Source organism: Microtus oregoni, unplaced genomic scaffold, assembly GCF_018167655.1.
Source record: "Microtus oregoni isolate MIOR12 unplaced genomic scaffold, Mior012 000058F_ref0000040, whole genome shotgun sequence".
Classification (NCBI taxonomy): Eukaryota; Metazoa; Chordata; class Mammalia; order Rodentia; family Cricetidae; genus Microtus; species Microtus oregoni.
In genome coordinates, this window is record NW_024543834.1 from 4,944,427 (window position 1) to 4,969,337 (window position 24,911).

General features: G+C 39.3%; 1 protein-coding gene across 1 annotated transcript in view; it reads right to left on the reverse strand.

Annotated features, from left to right (window-relative positions):
• The window catches only part of Nbas (NBAS subunit of NRZ tethering complex), a 312,059-nt gene that overhangs the window by 137,975 nt on the left and 149,173 nt on the right, over positions 1–24,911 (reverse strand). The window contains exons 31-35 of the mRNA XM_041639422.1: positions 23,523–23,635; positions 18,982–19,095; positions 11,393–11,506; positions 5,144–5,301; positions 4,321–4,407 (exon numbers count right to left, since the gene is read on the reverse strand). Coding sequence (XP_041495356.1) covers positions 4,321–4,407; positions 5,144–5,301; positions 11,393–11,506; positions 18,982–19,095; positions 23,523–23,635 — 586 coding nt within the window. The remainder of the gene's footprint in view (positions 1–4,320; positions 4,408–5,143; positions 5,302–11,392; positions 11,507–18,981; positions 19,096–23,522; positions 23,636–24,911) is intronic.

Genomic DNA, 24,911 nt, shown 5'->3' on the forward strand with positions numbered 1-24,911 from the left:
CAGGCGGCCGGGGTGCCGGGGAGGCAGCCCCGCCGCTCCTCTTATTACTACAGCTTTTCTTAGCCAGTATACTCCCTAACTGTATCCTAATAATATTTGTCCTCACACTGTCAGTTCCTTCATCTTCCGTCAAGGGAATGCCACTTTGTAACATACAGAAATCATTACATAAAACCACACCTGATCCAAATGCAGGCTAGAGCCCAGTCCCAATGGATACATCTACAAAACATTTCCACACCTAAGGCCCAAGAGGCATTGAAGAAGATGGAGCAGAAAGACTGCAAGATCTAAAGGATGAAAAAGTTTGCTGCGAGATTATGTCTCCTAGTGATGTCCGAGGCAACAACCATTAAGACTCACCAACATGACTGACTGCCTAAAGATGAGATGAACAAGGCCAACACCAACAGACATGCTAAATCAGACAAAGGAAAGACCACAAGGCCTCACCCTGCACAACTGAATGTCAGGAGCCATTTCAGGCTTCTCCTTTCTCACATCTCACAGGGCCTTGAAGTAAAAACCTTGAGACAGAAAACTTAAAGTTAACTAAAACATTGTGTGTTAACCTTGGAGATTCAAGCTTCAGATGGCACCACAGAGTGTCTTCTTTGTTTGCTGCTTATCACTAACAGCAGGTGTTTTAGCCACCGACCTTGCAACTGCCCCCCCTTAGCTGTTAAGCTGCCAAGCCCCTCCTTTCCTTCCCCCTTCCTCAGTTCACCCTGCCCAAGCTCCTCACTGAGGAGTATATAAGACATAGAACTTGCTTCAATAAAAAAATGCCTCGACAAAAGAATACTGCTTGGCGTCTGTCTCTCGCCCACGTCTTTCAGATAGTGCCTCTTCAGACCCTGGAATAACTTAGGACCTGCTGGGCGGGTAAACTGAATGCTGAGCGTGGAAGACATAGTCTCTCCCAGGGAAGAGCATACCAACCGATTATCCCACTACCAGTCAGCCCCAAAACCACACATGTAAGTAACATTATACCAACCAACTAGGTTGTTGTATTTGGGAATATATATATGAAAACAGTAGTGTGTGTGTGTGTGTGTGTGTGTGTGTGTGTGTGTGTGTGTATCACAATTAATAAAACCCAGAGACAGAAATTGGGGCTCTACTTGGAGGTCAGAAAAGCAAAACAGCCAGGTATTGGCTCTTACCTCTACCTCAAATAAAAATGGTGATCCCGCCTTTAGGAATCTCAAAATGAGACTGAGTGAGAGCTGTCTCCTCACATCTTATATTCCTCTCTAGGGCTGCAACTAGGACATGAAACACTACCACCCAGTTTTATGGCAAACTAGTGTGGCTACTTGGATTAAAGGTGAGTGTCACCACTGCCTGGTCTGTAAGGCTGATCAGTGAGGTGTTTTACTCTCTGAACTTCAGGCAAGCTTTATTTATTAAAATATAAATGCAATATCACTATATATATATATATATATGCATATAACAACAACTGATAAAAGAAGAGGACGTGAATTTGAAAGAGAATAAAGAGTGGTATATGAAAGAAAATGAGGGGGAAAATAGTCTAATTTTATGATAATCTTTAAAAATAAGTATCATTAAGAAAGGTTTGTACTATTCAGACAAGAGATCCTGAGACACAACTAGACCAGGGACTTTGTCTTCCCTTTGGACTGACCCAATGACATACTCATCATTTGATGGCACAACTGGACTGGTGAGCCCACCCAGAGATGAGACCTGCTAAAAGGAAGCACATCAGTAAGGACATGGTCCTGGTGGCTGTAGCCTCATCCAGGCCTCTTCCTTGGTCTGTCCCTAGCTTTTCTGAGCCACATGTTAGCCCCTGTCCTCCACCATAGATTCCTATAAAGTGTGCTGCCTCACAAGCCTCAAGCCAGAAGCAACAAAACCAAATGTCCAAAGCTCCCAAATTCTGAAAACATGTCAATGCTTTTCTTTATTTTCAGCTGCTTTTAATCAGCTATTTTATCACAACTATGACAAACTAAGACAAATATGCAGCCAATTTGGACATTAGCATATTTGGATATCAAGAACACAGCATATAGCAGTCTATTCCAGGGCATCTATGTGAGAAATAAAAACGCTTCCATACTAACATTGAATATCAATGTTCAGAGAGGCCTCATTCACAGTAAGTAAGAGGTGGAAACTATCCAAGGGCTCATTGCTAAATCAATGGAAAAACATAGTACTTGCCATGGTATTGAAACTAACTGCCATATGCTTGCTTTTACTCAACTATTTCTAAATAGTCCTTCTATTTATTGAAAGCAGCAATATGCTAAGAACATGTTTGTTCCCTAAACACTAAATAGTTCAAACATGTAACGTATAACATCAAATGCTCATAAACAATTCTTCCCATGGTGAAACATTTTTTTAAATGGAAACCTAGTATACAATCCATTTCAATCTTTAATTAAATTTATCTAGAGAAAATCCCACCAGCTAAGTGATACTAGCTAAGCAAAACAATAATATACTCAAAATGGTATAAAACTGTTCAATCTAAAAAGTCTAATAACCAACATCAATAAGAACTGGAAATCTGTAATCTTGTAATTATTCATAGAGTTTGCATTTTGTTCTATTATAAACAATTTTGCACACAGGAACAACCATAGCATCTAACATGTATGTACAGTCCACTCTATTCACATGGATGTTACTACAGAACACTATCATTATTTTTCCTGAATATATATAATAAAAATAATTCTCACAATTAAGTAATAGAAGTATTAAGTATGAGGCAGGTTATATATGAAATCTGACTTCATTTATGAGTTATAATTTAATACGGTTATTACCTTTACTGTTAATGTGTAATGCATGGCAGCTTAAAACTAAATACTACATTATACTGTGATAATAGTAGCTACAGTATTCTGAAATGTGCTTCATTCATCAAAGTTATAGGAGGGTTTGGACTAGTACTTCATGAAATCTAGATCTATTATAAGTGCCTAAAAGAGAAAGGAGGAAGACAGAAAAGCTTTTAAGGAAAAAATAATCACTTTCGGAGGATGCCTTTCCTGTCTAAGTAGACACAGAGGACTGCTATGGCTGGCTTCATTGCCAACAAGAGTCTACCGGAGCAGTGTGTGCACACTTGTGGCAGCACAGCACCGCTTAATTCAAAGAAGTCATTGTGGGGCCAGGCTGACACTTTCTAATTCATCATAATACCAGAAACCAGGAAACCCCACAGTCACAAAAGGATTTGAATCTGTCTTAAAGGAGGATAGGGATTCAGAACAAGCCTAGGGAGCTGTGCTCAGCAGACAAATAATCTGATTCTACAGGAAACAGAAAAATGAAAACCCTCTCATACTGACCAAACCATGACAAGACCTGAGAAACCACCACATAAGACTTTATATTCTTTATTTAGCTCCTCATTTCTGTTAGTCACAAACTAAGCATAAAGCAGCGGATATTGCCAACAGCTCTAGCTAACATTAGGCATCCACTGACAAGCACACGGTGAAGAAGGTGTAAAGACATAGTATCACCTTTATTGGCCAAACAAAACACCACATCTACTGTAAAGTGATACAATAGAAAAATGTGAAGGATACTCATAGAACACAGTGGAAGAAACTGTGAGAGGAATCCAGAAAAGTATTAGAAAATATTTTGTAAGGAAGGGCTCAAATTCAGAGCATAAACAAGAAGGGTGGGAAGGGAAGATGTGTGACAGAACCTACTCAGAGAACGAGGATGGGTCTCCCATGACTCACAGTTTGAAAAGCACCAACAGGAGATGGCTAGGAGACCACCAGATGGTTGTGCCTAGTCACGTGGGCAGATGGTGGACAATCAACAGAGTCAAGTCTTCATTAATCAACAGAGTTAGTCTTCAACTAGACCCAAGAGACGACTCCTACTACAACACAAGGTGGAGTGTCCACTGCCTCCAATTAGAGCTGCTTTGGGTCTGGAGGAAACACAGCTCCTAGAAACAGCACACCATATGACTACTAAGCTGTATGAGGATGAGTTTCTAGGACTCAGCAGGACCATGAGGGTCTCTGAGAGCAGACAGCAGGACAGAAGCTAAACTGGGAGAGCGGTAGGAAATTAGCCACATGCTATTTCTTCATCTCCATGGGGGTTTTGAAAGCTTCCTTTGTTAAGTGTGAGCAGGACACTTTTGAGTCGTTTTCCATGTGAAGGCTGTATTTCGCACAACACACACAACTGAGACATAGTACGCGCACACACCTGCCCATCGAGGCACACAGCAACTGCTCTCATTGCATTCCACCCACAGCATCCTTCAAGCTCACTCCTTACACACTTTTAGCATACCTCTTGAAGAACTTTACCAGCTAAGGGTGAGACACTAATATTTTCTCCTTCCGGATGGATCTGGAAATTTACCCTTTGATAAAGAATCTGAAACAAGAAAGGTTGCATTTTTGTTTTAATTTCCTGCTTTTCACATTGTAGACTTGAAATTTAAGAAGTAATAGGTTCTTCCTCAAAGGGTGGGGGTGTTATTTGATAACCTACAGTTTTGGGCAACAAACTATTGCCCAAACAAGCAAAACAAATCAGGAGTTTGGGAGGAGTTGCACAAGAAAGGGACAGTTCCAGGAGTGGGAATGGTCTGTGAGAAGCCTGCCACTGATGGATGTCTATGGCATGAAATGGAAGGTTCACTGTGCCCTCCCTCTGCCAGCTGTATCTCATAGAGAAGGGTCTCCACCCAACTTAGTTTGATTTTAGAGAATTTAGCATCTCTCCAAGGCCAATTTCCACTCTTGATTTCTCAAGGACACCAGAAGGAATATATAACAGTTGTTTTAACTAACATGGTTTTAGACACAATTCATATGATTTTTTCCCATCTATTTGATTCTACATTTCCTTCATTTTTCAATTACTTATTTCTTAACATACTTGTAGTTTTACTCAAACCTCTGACACCCTTTCTACCTTACTATAATAAAGCCAACAATACTTTAAAATCCTCAGGTTTTCAAATTCCTCTTGGGTGACAATTGTGATTCTTCTAGATCATCTGTATGCTACAAAAACAAACAACACTGACCCCATGTCTCTCACATACATACACTCAACAAAATGAATCTCACACACGTATGGATTTAGTGTATTTGTGTCCACTTACCTCTGTTTGAAGAGAGCTGCTAGCTGCCAAAAGTAGTTCAATGCTGCTGGGAGGACAATGTGTCATAGCAAAAGCCATGAGCTCCTGACGAGTGGCTAGGTCCTGGAAGCCTTCTGATTGGCCCAGCTGGCTGCAAACAGCCCAACTTTTCGGATATCCTGAAAAATTAGCAAAGAGGAAAAAAGAAGAAAACGTGATTTGCAACAAGAGTAATGCAAGCAAAGGCAAGGGGTCCAGCAGAGTCCTAACTTGGGCTTGTGGTACCAAGGCAACAAAGCAGTCATTAACACCACAATGTGCACAAGGCATGAATATCCAAGGTGGAAAAAAAAGATTTGACTGATTCATTATCCACAAAATTCAGGGCTACTCGAGACAAGAGTTTTGGACAGAACACTTTAAATTTCAGAATTGATAAATGAATGCAAATTATTCACGGAACTTAATGTTCAATAGAAAAGTGGATTCTGAATTCAAAATACCAAGTGATGGAGGAAGGTCATTGGCTAATAAAGGCACTGCCCTGGCCCATTTTATTGGTTAGAGGATAGGTGGGAGGAGAAAACAGGACAGAACACTGGGAGGAAGAGGAAGTGAGGTCAGAGACTCCACAGCTCTCTCGGGAGCAGACGCCTGAGAGAGACGCCATGCCCCGCGCCCGGCATGAAGCTCCGACCCAGGATGGACTAGGCTAGAATCTTCCCGGTAAGACCGGTTCTCACAGATTATTAGAGATGGGTTGATCGGGATGTGAGAATTAGCCAGTAAGGGCTAAGGCTAAAGGGCCAAGCAGTGATTAAATGAATACAGTTTGTATGTTGTTATTTCGGGGCATAAGCTAGCCGAGCAGGCGGCCGGGGTGCTGGGAACGCAGCCCCGCCGCCCTTATTACTTCAACCAAGAGTTTGACACTGTGCAACTACTTGGCATTTCTGTAAACTGGAAAAAGCTCCAATACCACACCTTCCATTACAACTACAAAGAGACAATAAAAGCAACCCTTTTTCTCTAGAGTTGTTGAAAGGACTAAAGCACATTTGTACTGGAAAATGCAACAGAATTTGCAGCCTGTTATAAAGTGAACTAAAGCAGGTACTCACATAGAAACACCCACTTCATAGAGGACAGACATCTAAGGTCAGGGCCAAATGGAGCTAGCAAAAGCCCCAGTAGATGTTTTTCTACAATAATGTCACACTATGAATTCCTCAAATACACATATTCTCATTTGAAGGTGCTCCGGGCTGACTGAAGATTTTGCTCTAAGGATTAAAGGCATCCACCCAGAAACATATTTCTAAATATATACACTAAAAATTAATTCTGGAATTAACCCTATAGAAATAAAATTAATATGAAGAGTTTTAAAAGTAATTTTGGATACATTAACATTTGTATAGAAAACAATGACTCTGAATTTCATGTGGCAACATCACAATTAACTGTAAAGAATGCAGGCTTTCATGGAACATCTTTTTTTGTTTTTTGCTTTTTTTTGTTTGTTTGTTTGTTTGGTTGGTTTTGGTTTTTCAAACAGGGTTTATCTGTGTAGCCCTGGCTGTCCTGGAACTCATTCTGTAGACCAGGCTGGCCTTGAACTCACAGAGATCTGCTTGCCTCTGCCTCCTGTGTGCTGGGATTAAAGGTGTGCTCTGCCACCATCCAGCATTGAAAATTCTTTCTAATGATAAGGTTAAGATGGTCTGTGTTGACTTCCAGAATATAAATGTATTTGTATATTTCTTGCCAAAGATCATGTGCTTGACCAGAACTTTAACCAGGTTCCCGTATTGTAGGCCGGGTTTCATTCTGGCCCTCACAGCTCAGGTTTCCGAAACTCTTGAAGGCTGAGCATAATCCACGTCCTTGACAGCAAATCAAATATTGTCACCTTCTGCCCTTTCTCCTGGACTTGACTTCAAACAACTCAGAGATGCTTCCTCTCCCCAAACCTCTCTTCTTCTCATTTTCCATCAAATAACCAACTTCAGTCAGTTTGTAAGATGTAATGCCCATCTGTCCATGATGTGAGGAGCTGGGTTTACTTTCTCTAACACAGTAATCCTAAACAGCCTTCCTGACAGTTACTAGGCACTAACAGGTACAGTACAGACACAGGGCTGAAGTTCACTAGACACAAGGAGTCCAGAGTGAATCCCCAGCAACAAACAAGTGCAGGAATGCGGAGTGAGCAGTGCAGGAATCACCACAGTATAGCATGCTGCACTCACTGCCCTATTGGAGTACAAAGGTTTTCCCATGGAAGGATCATGATAGAGGGTACTGTGCTCTCTTCCAGTAAGTAATGTGTACTTTGGATAAGAAATTATTCTTCAATAAAGTTTCACTATTCTTTCAAGACAGAAACTTTAAATTCAATTTAGAAAATATTTAGGCCAAATGCCTTCCCAATTTGTCAATACCATTTTTTTTCTTACATTAAGATATAGAAATACTGACTATCCAGCAAATTGTAGATATTCTACCAAATTTTATTTTGTATAATATAAAAAATAGCATTAAAATGCTTCAAATACTATTGTTCTTAAATGATTAACATATTCTAGTCAGGGAATATAAAGTAAACAAAATTAAAGATAGTCTATTATATCTGAGCCCATTAAAATATTGATATAAATCTATAAATACAAAGCATACATGCTTGCTGCTTATAAAATAATTACTATAGGACCCAGCCATGACAAGCTCAATAAAGGCCCAAGTCTCAGTAGTTTACCCTAAGACAATACATGATTCCAAGAAAGACCATAACTGAGACTACCCAGACACCACCAAGGAACAGGAAATTCCTAAGATTCAAACCATTGTAGATGGGATCACCTGCCAGCACCCACCCATTGCTTTTCCCCAGGACACACACAGACAAATGTCAGCCAATCAGAGATGTGGGATTCCCCTCTGCATTCTGTGAATATGTTTCATTACCATTGTTTATTAAAGAAGCTGTTTTGGCCAATGGCTTAGCAGAGCAAAGCCAGGCAGAAAATCTGAACAGAGATACAGAAAGTAGGCAGAGTCAAGGAGATATAATATAGCTGCCAAAGGAGAAAGACACCAGCTGCCAGCCAGAATCTTGCTGGTAGGCCACAGCCTTGTGGTAATTCACAGATTCATAGAAATGGGTGAATTTAAGATGTAAGAGTTTCTGTGTTATTATTCAGTTCTGAGCGGCTGGGAGATGAACAAGCAGTCTCTGCCTATACAATGGTGCACAACATGGGCCAACTACAACCACATAAAACCTGAGAGAGCTTGGGAAGAAATTCTAGACACACACACACACACACAAATAAACCATAGTTAGGCAACAGCTTCATAGTAGCAGCAATTTCTCAGGTGGACTCGGTTTGCTAGAAGCAAATAGAGGCATGGTTACTATAAGAGAAGGCTTCCTGACTCAGCAGTAGCAGCAAAAACTGTACAGCTCCTCTAAGAAGGCTTCCTGGTTCACACTAGTTTCATGAACAGCTCTGGCTCTTTCAGAAGGCCGATCACTTGAATGAGGTTTGAGGGCAGCGTGCTGCAAGTTAGTGGCAGCATGGACCAACTGCAACCGAAAGTTGAGGTGGTGATGATGGTTCCCACCTAGCAGACCCAGGGGTGACCATAAAGGTACCTCTGGCATATTGAAAGGCTGAGAGAAGTGGAGCTAACATCCAGGGCCACTGTGACTAGCTGCTTACAATTTTAAAAGCACTGCTGGTCTGAAAATAATTACAGATACTTAAAAAAGACAGATTCAAACAAAAATAAATCTCTGAACTGGTCACAGTGTATTTTTTAAAATGTACATAGGCTCGAGAGAAAAAGATGAGTACAGACAGTTATAAAAAATAGTTTTAAAAAATAAAGTCTTTAAAAAAACACAGTACAGTCATAGATTAAAGGAGTAAAGAAAACAGGCCACATAAGATGGAAAATACACAAAGTTTCTGGATTATGTGTATTATTGTGTTTTCTTTTAATTTTTTGACTATGAATGAGCTAAGAACAGAGAGACATTTCATTGTACGGACTGCTAAGCTAAACCAACATACATATTTTAAAGGTGTCTTGACGTCAAAATTTGGGTCTAAGGATATGCTACTTTGGAAAAGAGATTCTGCTTTTGGTTCCACAGAGTATAGAAAGCTGGGAATTCCTTGCCAGCTAATATGGTTTGATCAAACAAACCCCCCCCTGAAGCAATGGCCCAGATGGTCCAATATCCATGACAGCTTCAGGAATGTTGGCTGAGATGGACCTACCATACAAGATACTCCATGAAAGACCTGATTAACAGTACCCCCAATCAGCAGGAAGTAGTCTAGAGAACAATGTCCAATTATTTATAAATGTTTGTTTACATTTAAAGGGGGATATGATATAGAGATGAAAACTTTGGATTGGTATGAATTTTGGTTTATTGATAAAAATTTAAGGTCAATTTTGCTATCTGTATATTTCTGTCCTTGATTAAGATATTGTGTTTGTACAGTTCATTTAAAAATGTAATGTATAATTAATTAAGAATTACAGATTAATAGATAGTCATCTATAATAGTCAAGCTTGTAGGCATGTTAGTTAGGTTTTCTAGACATACAGAGATATATTTCAGATGGATAGGTATTCTTCAAACCTTTCAAAGACTAACAGAATATGGCATTTAAAATATTTTAAGAACTTAGGACTTTTCAGGACAAAGAGACACATCTGCTTCTCTCAGCACCAATCTACTTCAAGAGGATGACAAACATTGAGCAGGCTTCTTATTGAGTTGTTTAGCCATTTGGGCAAGAAACTGCTCTTGCCTAGAATGCTTGATGGTATGCTGTATGAACTGGACATGCAGAAAAATGACTGTTGAACTTGCCTAAAAGTGAGACGGTCCTTCAGGGTTCCTGCTTCATAAAAGAGTCTGCCAGACATTCTGCATGATACAGAAGAAGTGACTAATAAACTGCCAATAGAAGTAAAACTGTCTTTCAAATTTCCTGATTCAAGGAAAAGTCTGCCAGATACTATGGGCCTGTAGGCTGAAGATGAATGCCCCATTGTTACAGAAGAACTTTGAGTAACTGTCCAGGCAGTGAGATGTCTGTGTCAATTCTAGAGTTTTGGAAGTTGCTTACAATGCACTTCCTGTTAACTTAGGTAATATTATATCCTTCTGGGGTCTTTGATGGAGTTGAAGAATAGATAGTTATAGTTTTCCTTAGTTATAATAAAGATAAAGCATATATAAATATTGCAACTGTAATTCTTGCTTGATACCTGTTTTGTATATGTAATGTTACTCTGTTAAAGTTAAAACCTTTCTTTTTTTAGACAGAAAAGAGGAAATGATGTAGGATTCCCGTCTGTACGCTGTGAATATGTTTTGTTAACATTGGTTATTAAAGAAGCTGTTTTGAGCAATGGCTTACCAGAGCAAAGCCAGGTGGGAAGCCCAAACAGAGATATAAAGATATAGAGAGGATCTGGGCGGTGGTGGCGCACGCCTTTAATCCCAGCACTCGGGAGGCAGAGGCAGGCGGATCTCTGTGAGTTCAAGGCCAGCCTGGTCTATAAGAGCTAGTTCCAGGACAGGTACCAAAAACTTCAGAGAAACCCTGTCTTGAAAATCAAAAAAAAAAAAAAAGATATAGAGAAGAGAGATATAAAGATGAAGTAGGCAGAGTCAAGGAGACACCATATAGTTGCCAAAGAAGAAACATTCCAGCCACCAGCCAGATCTTTACAGCTACAGCCTCATGGCAATACACAGATTAATACAAATGGGTTAATTTAAGATGTAAGAGTTAGCTAAAAATTACCTAAGCTATTGGCCAAACAGTGTTGGAATTAATACAGTTTCTGTGTGATTATTTGGGTCTGGGCAGCTGGGAAACAAACGAGCAGCCTCTATCTACAAATCGGGAATCATGAACCATAGAAATCCTTCACCACTACCCTTGCTATTATAAAACCCAACTCCAACTGCATTAGGGGCTCTTCAATCACTTCCAATATACTGAAAACTTGGAGAGCCTGAGCTTAAAAACTTATGTAAGAATAAAGGTTCTTTGCTATTACATATAGGACTTGGTCTCCTAGTTGATTTTGGGGAGACACTGTGATCTGGGCATAACAAAATCAAACAAACACATGCCTGGCTTACCAACCAGGCTGACAGATTTCGGAAGAACCCATTTCCATTATTCATCATGTAGAGAGGATGCAAGCAAAGCACAAAGCTGTATACTCACCTGCGGCCATCAGATCCTGACAGTACATACTGGCTGCTTTGTAGTCCTGGACATGCAGTGCTTGTTCAACTAACAGGATCAGAACCTGGCCACGCCTTTCTTCTGGGTCTTCCCCTGTACACAGATGCAGACGACATGATTAGATCAGCCCCAACTGATCAAGTTAAGTAACAGTGTGTATCAAATGAACAAGTAAAAAGGATTAAATTAATTTTTAGTGATTGGAGGATAAAGGTTATCATAGTTTTTACCTTCTTATCTACTTATTATGCATGGAAGTCCTCCTCAGTCTCTGAAGAGATCATTGATTAATATTAGTTCATAAGATATCCAAACCTCCCTCTCTCTCTCTCTCTCTCTCTCTCTCTCTCTCTCTCTCTCACACACACACACACACACACACACACATACACACACACACACATGCACACACACACATGCACACACACACACATGCACACACACACACATATAAAGGATAGTCTACAGTCCTACAAAGGACTTGAATTTTCCTTTACTAAGGAAAAAGTCTTTATTTCAAAAACAGGTTATTAAATGAGTCCTAATGACCTCAGGTCAATCACCAGGCCCCATATGATGGAGGAAATTAGCTCATCCAAGTTGTATTTGACCTCTGCTCTCATGCCACACACAATAAATAAAATGTAAAACCCAAACAAAGACAGTCCAAATTGATGGAGAACTGCTGACTTGTCTCTAAACCAGACCACCACCACCAATCAAATCTTTGAACAATCTGTAAGCATAGCTAAACCTCAACTCTGTGACTGCCCTCCACACTTCAGTCTTAGCAAAGTCCTCACCAACTAGGTAAGCCAGAATCCCCACTATGGGTATACTGTACTGCCTCGATGTTCATTTCTCTTCTGCTAATATTTGGCCATTTTGGACTCTTAAAAAAGAACCATATCCTGTTAGGTTCAGAGAGTGGAATCCTCTCTTACCCTTGATGGGTGTTCCTGATAATCTTACACACACACACACACACACACGAGAAAGAGAGAGAGATTCATACACATACTCTCACACACAAGACACTTAACCATGCGCACACACACATGTGCACACACACACAAAGAACACACTAGTATTTGCACTTCTGACTGTCATTGAGAAGCCAATAGCAGGAGAAACTCCACCTTGACTTCCTAGAGAGCCAACAGAAACCCAACTAATGGGAAGCAGTAAAATGCCACAGAGATATAATAGAACCATTCAGTTAAAATTGCCAAAATAATTGAGACTATTGGGCTTCTCAAAAATCAGAAAATGCTAAACAAAGTTTGTATGCCCAACTACTATAGTTACTACCTCAGAAATGTGTGTGGCTTTCATGGTATTCTTTGACTTAATGAATACATGGTTACTGAACAAAGTATTTAAAAAAAACATTCCTTGTGTTTCAATAAAGTGGTACAACAGTAAGACTGAATTGGTACTGCAACATACTCTTTGAAGATGTCTGAATGCACAGAACCCTGAACACAGCTAGCTATTGTGGAACAACACATATCCATCAGAGTTTAAGGATTTCAATTCCCTACTGAGCTGTGTATGGTCTCCGATGTTTAAGATGGCTTCTATAGAAACAGATATGTCTGGCAGCCCTCCATGGCCTGAGAGCTGTTACTAGAACACAGTCAGCCTGGGCACCAGAACCCTGAGTGCTCATCATCCTGAGTGCACAGCACCCTCTCAGAGCACTTTCCTCAAGACCGTATGGTCATGAGAACCACTGTGTTCACTATGAACTTGACATCTTAGTTCTTTACTTTGTGCTCAATGGACACCCATTTCCTATCTTGCACCTACCTGAATTTGCTGATATAAACTTTGAAGAACTGTGGGACAGTATGAACACAGACTTTTAATAAGAAGACCTCATTTTCAGCGTTGAACATTTAATGTCAGAAGGGACCCAGCACCCAACGATTATAGAGACTATAGTGAAGGGATTTTGTTTTGAATTCATCTTTATAAAAATGTGTGATATATTTCTTGTATTTGAAAGGAATGCCTGAGACATAAACATCTGAGTACAAAGCGCTCAGACAATGAAAAACTTTAGCTGAGAACATCAGAGACCACTACCTATTCAGTAATACTCACAAGGACTTAGGGGCGGGTTTTTGTTAAAGCACTGACTCTTTCCTGGGCCCGCAAATGTCCAGTAAGTGCCTGAAAGCTCAATAAACGCTGGTCTCTCTGTCTCCACTACATCCATCTCTTTCACTCCAAGTCATTTTGTCCTTCAGTCACCTCAGGCTCCAGAAACAAGGGGTCTAATGGATAAACAGCTGGCAGGAGTAGGTTCCATCCCCAAGCAGCTGTGATTGTGGTACTGAAACAAGGCCTCCTGGATCAGTCATAAGATAATGATCAACAGGCCAGAGCCCGACTCTGCTCCCTTCCCTGTATAATCTAGGAGCTCTGGATGTTTCCCTGGAATACTGAAGGAGCATCATTAGTCCTCTTTATAGGACCAATTTAGATACAGTGAATAAGATGCTTTTCCAACTTTTCACCTTTACTCCTTTTGGTTTGGGGACAGGTGGCCATACCTAATATGTAGATAGATTCAGAGTTGAGACTTCATTTCAGGGCTCTACTAATCAAGGCCAGGAATCAGAGCTTCCAGTTAGCCTCTAAGTAGGAGGTTTCCACTTCAATATATATACATATATAAATATATATTTGCTTTTTTCTTAAACACCTTAAAAGTTTTCCTATTTTAGTCTACAGGACTCTGAACCAATCCAGGTTTGATTCTACCTGATTCATGAGGCTATCTGCTAAATTAACTGATTACAATTTTAATGCATCTCCACTTAGCTTTTAATAAGCCCTTTAAGTTTCCTACTACAAAGACCTCAGTGTAGCAAACTGAAATATAAATTATTTGAAATAGTCTCCCTCAACATTTTAGCAAATATTAAGACCTTTTTAAAACAGCATGCACATATTTCAGCAACGCAGACATAAGTATGTCAAGAATGGCAAGGACATTTTTTTCTAATATACTAATAAAAATTTCTATTGTTTTAAAAATCATATGCTCAATTCAACTGAGTATACACTGCCACTATAATGATAACCAGGAAGTTAGCACGGTCCAAGCCAAGGACATTATGAAAACCTAGATTATAAATTTCATTGAATAAAAAAGTATTACGCTACTTATAGATGTCAAAGGCACTTTTATAATGTAACTTCACCACCACCCCCAACTCTAGGTAAGCCACATGACATTTTTGTCTTAGCTGTCCTTAAAAGGTAGCAGCATGAAAGAAACCATAGATCAACAAGTAATGATACAATAGTTCACTTTAAATACAATATAAACTAACTCAAACTTACATCCATATGGTTCACAACATGCTCTATTTTTCACTTAGAAACTGAAAAACAATCTTCCCTCTAATTTAATAATTCTTATTTGAGAATACTTCCTGTGAAAAGACAACTTAACTAAAAGAAAATGTACAGAAGGTGAACAACATGCACACTTCCTACATGCGTGGGGTGCCCCAGCAAGAAACAAACCACAAGACAGCCTCTTGAACACAGCACACCGACAGACACAAAGGAAGACCCTCCCTCACCTTCCTCTTGAAGGAAGCCTGCCCAGACATTCTCTGTTAAACTGTCATATACTCCTTTACTTCTTGATTTCCAGAGACTTACTCCTGACTAACCATATATACACACATGAGGAAATGCACATACCATGTTTAATGTAAACACATTCCCTACCTAATACTCTTGAAATGCTTGCATTTGTGCACACTATATACAATAGTGAAAGAGTCAAGTGCATTTTTTCTCATGTGTCTTGGCTAGGCTCTAAATACTAAACTCATTGTTGAAGACAATGTGCAAGCCCCTAGCAGCTAAGAGAAAAGGTTAATCCTGGATAATCTTGGGAGGCAGACAGAGTCACAGAAAAAGATTCACAGATGAAAGGGATGGGGGTGGGTGAGGGTGAAAGACTCCTATGCAGAGCAGTCTTAGGCCATACCTGTGGAACTAGACCAGGTCCTAATCTTCTCACCCAGCCACAGGAATTTCAGACTCAACCAACCCACCTCATGGTAGCAGAAGCCAATCTTGTACAGCTGTCTCTCATGCTATATTTGCTTTACTTCTCTGGTAGGAGCAGGAGTAATAAAACAAGGGATTTCACCTATTACTTCTCTTTTTATACATGTTTTTAAATGGACAGGGTCTCAATAAGCAATATAAATTGAGCTCCAAATTGCAACCTTCCTGTCTCAGCCTTCCCAGGAAATATGAATATTTATTTACATGTGTCAATACCTTTACACATTATTTTCTCTTATTAAGATCAAAAAACTCCATATCTGATGATTTCTGCACAAAGAGTCATACACTTATAAAAGTGTTACAAAGGAGAATGAAGTACACAGAGGCCACTGAGAGCCATCACACAACATCAGAAAGAGTATACACACAGATAAAAGCAGAAGGTAGAAAGGCAATTGCCTGGCTAAAAAACAAACTGATTTCTCTAATCCTATGTCTTCACTTTCAAAATGAGATTCACCTCTCTGCCTATGTACACATAGGCACACAGTAACAAGGATTAGAGATAGATATTAAAGAATGAAGCTGTATGAAATATTAAAAAATAAAATTGAAATCATTATTGTTGATAAATTTTATGTGAAGAATAGCCAAATAGCAATCATGAAGCCCAAAGTTATTTAGTTGAAAGTTAAAAGTTGATCAGGTAATCCAAAACTCAACATGGTTAAGAGCAGTCCTAGAAAATGTTATTAAGCAAGTATATTCTCAGAGACAAGAGCCAGGAGTGTGGGGGCTCATGGAGAATGATGAAAGAAACCATTCATGGCTGTGGTGCTCATGTGTGTCATTCTGACCTCAGGAGGCTACAGATTAGATGAGAAGCAAAACTGGGCTACAAACCAAGACTATTCCTTCCATGGATTGTCTGAAGAACATTAATGGTTCCATAACAAACAGCTTTGAGTACTGAAGTACAACATAAAATATGTCTGCTAATAGCTATATGTTCCCTTCAAGTAAGGGGCCAAACTCCCCTCCACCAACAATGAGTCTTGATTATTTATGATGACTCTCCTGTTCCCACAGTTTATTTCTGCATGTTTTGAGTAACATGATGGAGTTGAACACTGCCCCATGTCTGTACTCAAGACACAAGTCATCCCTGTATCCACTGTACAATAAGACACGTCTATGTAAGCTGGTCTCCTGATGTACGTGGGTCTTCTATCTATCTGTTGCTTTCATTGGCTAATTAATAAAGAAAATTGCTTGGCCTGATAGATCAGAACATAGGTAGGAGGGGAAGACAGAACAGAATCCTGGGAGGAAGAAGGCAGTGAGGCAGACGCCATGATTCTCCAACCCGAGATGGACGCAGGATAGGATCTTTCCTGGTAAGCCGCCACCTCACGGTGCTACACAGATTACTAAATATGGGTTAAGCAAGATGTGAGAGTTAGCCGATAAGAGGCTAGAACTAATGGGTCAGGCAGTGTTTAAATGAATACAGTTCCATGTAATTATTCCAGGGCTAAGCTAGCTGTGCAGGAGCAGGGCAGGACAAAAAGCAGGCCTGCTTGCCTCATCACTACAGTCTCCAGTCACTCTGCACCATTCTGGTTATCAGTCCCACTGTCACAATATAGTGTTCATGTACCCGTCAGTTACTTAGTGGGGTCCTAAAGTGCCAAAATGAAAATGGTTACCATTTGAGAATGCCAGAAACAAAATGAAGCCATCAAGGGCAAGCTTTAAGGAAAAGGTAAAAGGTCTGGATTTAGTGAGCATAGTAATAACGAGCCTTTGGCCTGTGAAGCTGGGAAAGGGAAACGTCACTGTAGTTCTAAAATCACACTTCAAACTGTAAAAGCTGCAGTCTCTGGAGCAGGTGTGGGGTTAAGGCAGAAAAGACACTAAATCTGTACCTGATAGAGACTTTTGTGTAAATGCACACAGCTCACAAGATCAATCTGTTGAACAATTTTTATACTTTAGTCTTATGTTTCAACGATACTGCTCCGAGTTGGAATATCATACAAGACATAGCATGTTAGCATTTGGGAAGTGAAGTGTGGCCAATCTGAGATGATCTGAAGTTTTAGAACTAAATTAGCTGCAATAAGGAAAATAGATCCAAGAACAATGCATCTCCACACGCTTCTACAGTATCCTCAGGAGGAATGCTCTCCTATAGAACTGTTTGAGGGCTGGCTGGTCCATTCATTATATGTCACAATCAAAGCAAGACACTATTCTAACAGGTGCGGAGGTGACGAACAGCACATCTGTAAGAGCTAGGCCCTCATGAAATCTACCCTTCATGTTGGAAGAGCTTTTCTATGCATGCACTCAGTTGGTTCTCTTATTACTAGACTATGGGTAACCAAAAGGGACAGCTTTCCTGTTTCCTAGATATGCGCTCTAGACAAATAAAGCTTGCAAACTTATAGCACACACGCACACGCGCTTATAAACACACACACACACACACACACACACACACACAATCAGGATCAAACAATTTTTCTGAGTCTACATTCAATGTTCTCCCAGGGAGCCCAATATGCCTCACAGAGAAGCCAGGTCCCAAGACCTTTCCGAGTGTGTAGCAGATGTCAGCGTTGTGCTCCAAGCTGAGAAGTGATACATATTTATTAGAAGAAAGACCTTAATAAGAGTTCTACCTATTAGTACTTCGAAATATTAACCTATGTGTCTATTAAATATATTGAATTTATAAAGGCTAAAAATAAAAACAAATTTTCTTTACTTTTGAGTCTGTTTCATGGTTTAGACTACGACAAACTCAAACCACTATTAAAGAACAAAATACCCAACAATTATTCTTATATAAATATAAATATACATATATGTATGTATATATATTCACACACACACATATATACATGTATATGTATGTGTATATATGTGAATATATTTCAAAAAAATACAAAACTAGCACTAAAATATTCTGGTAGGTAGGAGCACTATAGTTAATGGAGCATAAAACGCAGAGTCAGAGATTTTCCTTGAAAGTCAGGCTCCTACTTCATCCTGGTAAGCATCACGCTTAACTTCTGAATTTCTATTATAAAATGGGAAGCTAACCAACACTGTAACAATTTCGAAAAAAAATTAATGAGCTAAAATGTATGATAACTTTGCCAAATAGTAAGTGCACAAAACTTTCTACCAAGTTTATCAGAACTATCAGACTCAGTCTGGCTCGTGAGTGTGCTGGTACAGTAGGTGCTTCACACAGCAGTCTCCTTTGAATGACAACAAGAACTTCTGCTGACTTCACAACTGTACACCCTAATTAAGTCCTTTTCACTCAAGGGCATCTGATTTTCCCAAAACTTCAGTGAACACACACTTTAATAACAGGCCAAGATTTCTAGAAAATATTGTTCCTTGCTTTAAAAAGAAAAAAAAAGTTCTTCTGAGCAACTGAGCAAATCCTGATGCTCATATAGACTGATGTGATAAATGGGACAGGAGTTTAGCACTCAGAGACTTACCTGCAACCCTCAGCAACTCAGCAAGGCCTAGCAGCTTGGCTGACTGTTTGTAGCATGTGGGAGACTGCAAAACACACTCCTTGATGAGGCTGATCCGATCAGAACACAAGCGCACTAAAAACAGACAGTGAAGAACTTCATGAACACAAGAAGGGGTGCCACAAATGTTCAAGCATTAGGGAACCAAAATGTAATTACTGATCTCAGATGATCTCAGAGTGGCTGCAGTGACATACCCCTGTAATTCAACAGTGTTGAGGCTAAGGCAGGATGATCACACATTTGAGTCCAGCATGGACTATACAATAAAGACTCATCTCCCCATGCCCAAGTTCAAAATATACTTTAGTGTGTATGAGTACACACAAACACACACACACACACACACAGAGAGAGAGAGAGAGAGAGAGAGAGAGAGAGAGAGAGAGAGAGAGAGAGAGAGAGCCTGGTTGTGCAGAAATCCTCCTGCCTGCCTCCTGAGTACTGGGTTTACAGGGAAGTACAACTAAGTTTGTCTAAGGCAACCTCACCCCAGGATGGAGGGCACCAAGTTTCACATCTCCTATGGCTAAGCCCAGTCCTCTCACTTAAACTAGCACTCAAGAAAATGAAATGCCTAATTAACCAGTTCATATCATAGAGCAAACAGTATTTAAAGGGAAAATGTCAAAGGGCATCAAGTGAGCTCTAAGGGTAAGTAATTCTTACTCAGAGTAGCAAGGGCAAAGAAGACGGTATTGCCTAGGCAGCTGACTTGCAGTAACCATGACAACTGCATCAGCAGCTAACATAAAATGGAGATGAATTGTGTCTCCAGAACTGACTTATGTATAACAACCACACAACACCCACCTAATAAACAGGTTATTTTCCCAAAGGGAAAAAAACTGGGGTATAGAGAGCTTAAGATACTTTAACAAAGACCCACCAAAAAGAGGTGGATCCTGAATTCAACCCAAGTCTCTAAATTTTGCCTGTGGCTTTCATCTTTATTCCTAAATCCCTAGTAAATCCTTACATAGCCTGCTCTTTGGAAATGTCTCATATGTAGTTGGCTGAGAGTGACATAAATCTTATTGAAATGAAGATATTGTGGTTTTTCATTGGAATTAGTCTGTTATTTTCTACATTTTTTTATTGCAATTGAATTTGGAACTTACAGAAAGGTTGCAAGTTGCAAAAATATCTACATTGTAATACTGTATTAATTGGATTCACCAGCTCTTAATTCCTTTTAATCTTATACATATATACACAATCATACACGCATACACTCACTCCTGTCTTCCTCTATATGCATATTCACACACACAGACCAATACTTTTGTTAACCATTTGAGGAAAAATTGCAAAGCACATGCCCTTTATACCTCAGTGTTCCAGTATATGCACATCCTCAAGTGCAGGATGTTTGCAGATGAACACTTGTATCCACCCCAGTTTTATATCCCAAATGTCTACCTTGCTGACCTTGCTAAAGTCATGCTGTAATGATGGAGGAGGGTCATCTGTCTATGTATTACTTTCATTGGTTAATAAAGACACTGCCTTGGCCCTTTGATAGGACAGAAAATTAGGTAGGTGGAGTAAACAGGACAGGATGCTGGGAGAAAGAAGCAGATTCAGGCAGTCACCATGATTCTTCAACCTGAGACAGATGTAGGCTAGAATCTTTCCCACTAAGCCACAACCTTGTGGTGCTACACACATTAATAGAAATGGGTTAAGCAAGATATGAAAGTTAGCCAAGAAGAGGCTAGATATAATGGGCCTGGCAGTGTTCAAAAGAATACAATTTGTATGTTGTTATTTAGGTGTAAAGCTAGCCATGCAGGAATCGGGTGGGAACGCAACCCGCCGCTCCATCTACACTGTAACTTCTTTGGACAGTGAACGAGAGTGGAAAAGCTATATGCCATGTGTGAGTAAAGGCCACATCACTAGACTCCCCACTGATGTTCCCCTGTATGGGAACGCTGTCTCAAGGCACGCAGAGCTGATCACAGTGGGCAGCTCCAGTCACGCAACCCAGCCCGTGAGCTGCTGGTTATTTCCATCAGCCTTTATAACACAGGGCGGTCAAGGTTTTAAAGGACTGTATATAACGTCTCTATAACTTGATTTTTTAAAGTGTGGGCTTTCTCCTCAGTATCTGCTGTCATTTTACATGTTTTCCTCCAGATTCAATAACACAATGACTATGAAACAGCTACTTTTTTAAATTCTAAATAGATGTTTAAATCAAAGCCTGTTATGGATATAATACTTCTACACACAAAAAAAGAGGCTGGGTCTTATATGCCATATGCCTTGCGTGCTTCAAATAAAAGTTCTAGCTTTCAGGGGCTGACTTCCCTACTATTATCATCCTCCTCCTAACCACAACCAGGGTAGGAAACTGTAGTGCTAGATCCTCATCAACCCATTTTTCCATTCAATGAAACACTTGTTTTATCCATTCAGCCTGAGCAATGGTTACTAATAATAGATAAGTATATTCAATTGGACAGCAAGAGTCTAAGTGATTGTAATTAGCACATACAAGTCAACACTTTTTAACTCCTCTTTGAACTGCTGGTACAACAGTTCCTTTTACTGACCATCTTAGGGTGACTAAACCCCAGTATCACAGCAGCGACTCCTCCACTCAGAAACTTCCCAGAAGGTATAGTCTTAACAGTCTTGGTTGTGTATCATCAAAATCACATCTAACTGACCACCACAAGAGCTCAGAACTCACTTAGCATTCTAAAGGATCACAGCATGCAGAACAGTTTTTTTATACATCACTCAGCTCAGATTATTTAAGTAGCAAAAATACATACACAGCTGAATGTGCACACACACATGCAGACACATGTACACACACATACCAATGCTGCAATATTTATCCTAATGAAACATAAAGGAGAAAAAAACTTATTATGTTCTAGAATCTTGCTCTGCTAAAATTAACAAATATATTATGGAGGGAAAATAGTTAATAATCAAACATTTTAGAATAAGCTAAAATGGTTTTTAGCAACTTTGATTAATTTTCATAATATTTAAAAAGTTTTGAGTTCAAAAGTTGCATTAATGGTGCATCTGAATAGATTGTCTATGACCTAACAATCTAACCATCACCTTCCATATATACTCAGTCTGCTACTTACGCCTGTATAATAATTAGGTCCAACAATGATACTCGGAGTAATAATAGTCTATGTCTTTCCAGCACAGTAGCTTTTACTGAGAAGTGAAACTTTGAGTAAAACCATAAAGAAAATCCATATAAAATTTCAAACTGTGACACGGCAACTCCTGGCTCTTCCTCAGTCCCAGTTATTGCTGACACTGCAGGGGACTAAGGAACACAGCCACTAGCACCTGGAGGAACTGAGGCTTCTGATGCAATATTATTTTTTTAAATGAAAGAGCACAACTATGGTGGAAACTTACAAAAAAGAAAAAGATGAAATAAACTGCTGTGGGATAATGCTCTTGTACAATGTAAAGATTTGTCACTCATATTAATTTAATAAAACAATGATTGGCCAGTAGTCAGGCAGAAAAGATAGACAGGGTGACTAGACTAAGAGCATTCTGGGAAGAGGAAAGGCAGAGTCAGTCCAGCCAGAGGCAGAGGAAACAAAATGAGAATGCCTTACTTACAAAAGGTACCAAGCCATGTGGATAAATAGACAAAAATTCTGTGTGAACTTAAGTCATAAGAGCTAGTTAGCAATAAGCCTGAGCAATTAGCCAACCAGTTTATAATTAATATAAGCCTCTGTGTGTTTCTTTGGGATTGAATGGCTGTGGACTGGGTAGGAGACAGCAATTTTGTGCTACAATGAACTGTTATATTTCCTCGTCACTAGTTCCAGCCAGTTCTAGAGTGAGGAATGGTAGACTATAGCAGCCAGCCAAGTATACTTCTCCCTAGGCAACCACCTTTTCATTCAGGGACCAGATATGGATTTAAAGAGTCTATGGTCAGCTATGATCAGCTAAGGCCTGGAATGTTACAATGTATCATCCTTACAGTTTAGGACAAGCTGTGTGACGTCTGTCCAGATGACTCCAACATACCTGTTAAACTTAGACAAAAGAACCTGAGCAAAATGAAAACATCATTGGCAATTAAGTTCTAAGAAAGAATTGTCTCCCATTACTTTTAAGTCAAGATTGGGAGGTGATCACCTAGTTAATAATTTATGAAAGTAAAATACAGGAATAAGCTATATGCCAAAACTGAAATAAATCTACAACTGTCATTCATAAAAATAAGAAGTATCTATGTTTGCTTTGATCCAATGGCCTCACTGTTCAGTTGCTCTGTCACTACTATTACATCTTTAAAGGTTATAAACAAGATTTTTTTAATTCACTGCAAAATGTTTTAACTTGAGATTTCATTGCAAAAATTAAAAAAGACAATATTATATATTAATAATATATTCAGATTATCAAAGTTACTTTCATTGAAAAAAATAAAAGGAACAATACTTAATTGGTGCAAAATAAGTTAGCAATGCAATACCAAGCAGAAGACGCACCTTGCAAAGGCAGGATCTTTACCCCAAATTCTTCAAGATACCCCAGAGCTTCAATGAGGTCTAGTTCCTCTTGAATGGCAGCCGGCCTGTCTGTTATGAGCTGCAAGCAGCACCTAAAACAAATCACATAGATTTTGAAACCCAGCAGCATAAATTCACCCAGTTACTTTTCTATAGTGAACAAGAAGTGCTCGAACACATATTTCTCTAACACCTGTCAGACTGCTAAAAGGTTGTCCATTTTCTCCATATTGATTCAATATAGGACCTGAAGTTCTAGATGAAACAATAAGACAATGGAAGGAGATCAAGGAGATATAAACTGGAAAGGAAGAAGTCAAAATATCATAATTAGCAGATGATATGATAGTATAAATAAATGACCCCAAAAAATTCTACCAGGGAATTCCTACAGCTGATAAAAAAAAACCTTCAGTGAAGTGGCTAGACACAAAATTAACTCACACACACACAAAAAAAAGAATCAGTAGCCCTCCTATACACAAATGACAAACAAGCTGAAAAAGAAATTGGGGAAACAATACCCTTCACAGCAGCCACAAAAAAAAAACATAAAATATCTTGGAGTAACTCTAATCAAGCAAGTGAAAGACTTGCTCCAAAACTGTATGACTGTATGCCTTTGTGTGTGTGTGTGGGTGTGGGTGTGGGTGTGTGTGTGTGTGTGTGTGTTTTAAGATAGGGTTTCTCTGTATAACAATCCTGGAAGTAAAGGTATGGGATACCACCATCTGGCCAGCTTCAAGCCTTTTAAGAAAGAAATTGAAAACGTTATCAAATGATGGAAAGATCTCCCACACTCATGGATTGGTAGGATTACAACAGTAAAAATGGCCATCCTACCTAAAGGAATCTACAGATTCAATGCAATCCCCAAAACAATTCCATAAAAATTCCAATGGAGTTCTTTATAGACCTTGAAAGGATAATATTCAACTTTATATGGGAAAATGAAAAATCCAGAATAGCTAAAACAGTCCTATACAATCAAAGAACTTTAACAGAAGAGAAGAATCAGTTGGTAATACAGCACTGTCAAAAGAGAGAATGTGATTGGTAATCAACAGGTGAGTGACATTTGCTTTCTTTGCTTTGAGACAGCACCTTTCTGTGTGGCATTGGATGACCTGTCCTTCTCATTTAACATCTGATCATGTAGAATACTTTCAATGTTTTTCTTTTTTAATTCATAAAAAAAATTCACTTTTAAGAAGTTTTCATGTTTTTCTTTTTTAATTCATAAAAAAATTCACTTTTAAGAAGTTTTCTCTAATGCATAAACTTATTTTGGAAAGGTGCCTATGTAAGACCATTTAGCCGACAAGGGCTATTATATGCTGACAGCGACAGCACATTTAAAGGAATTGA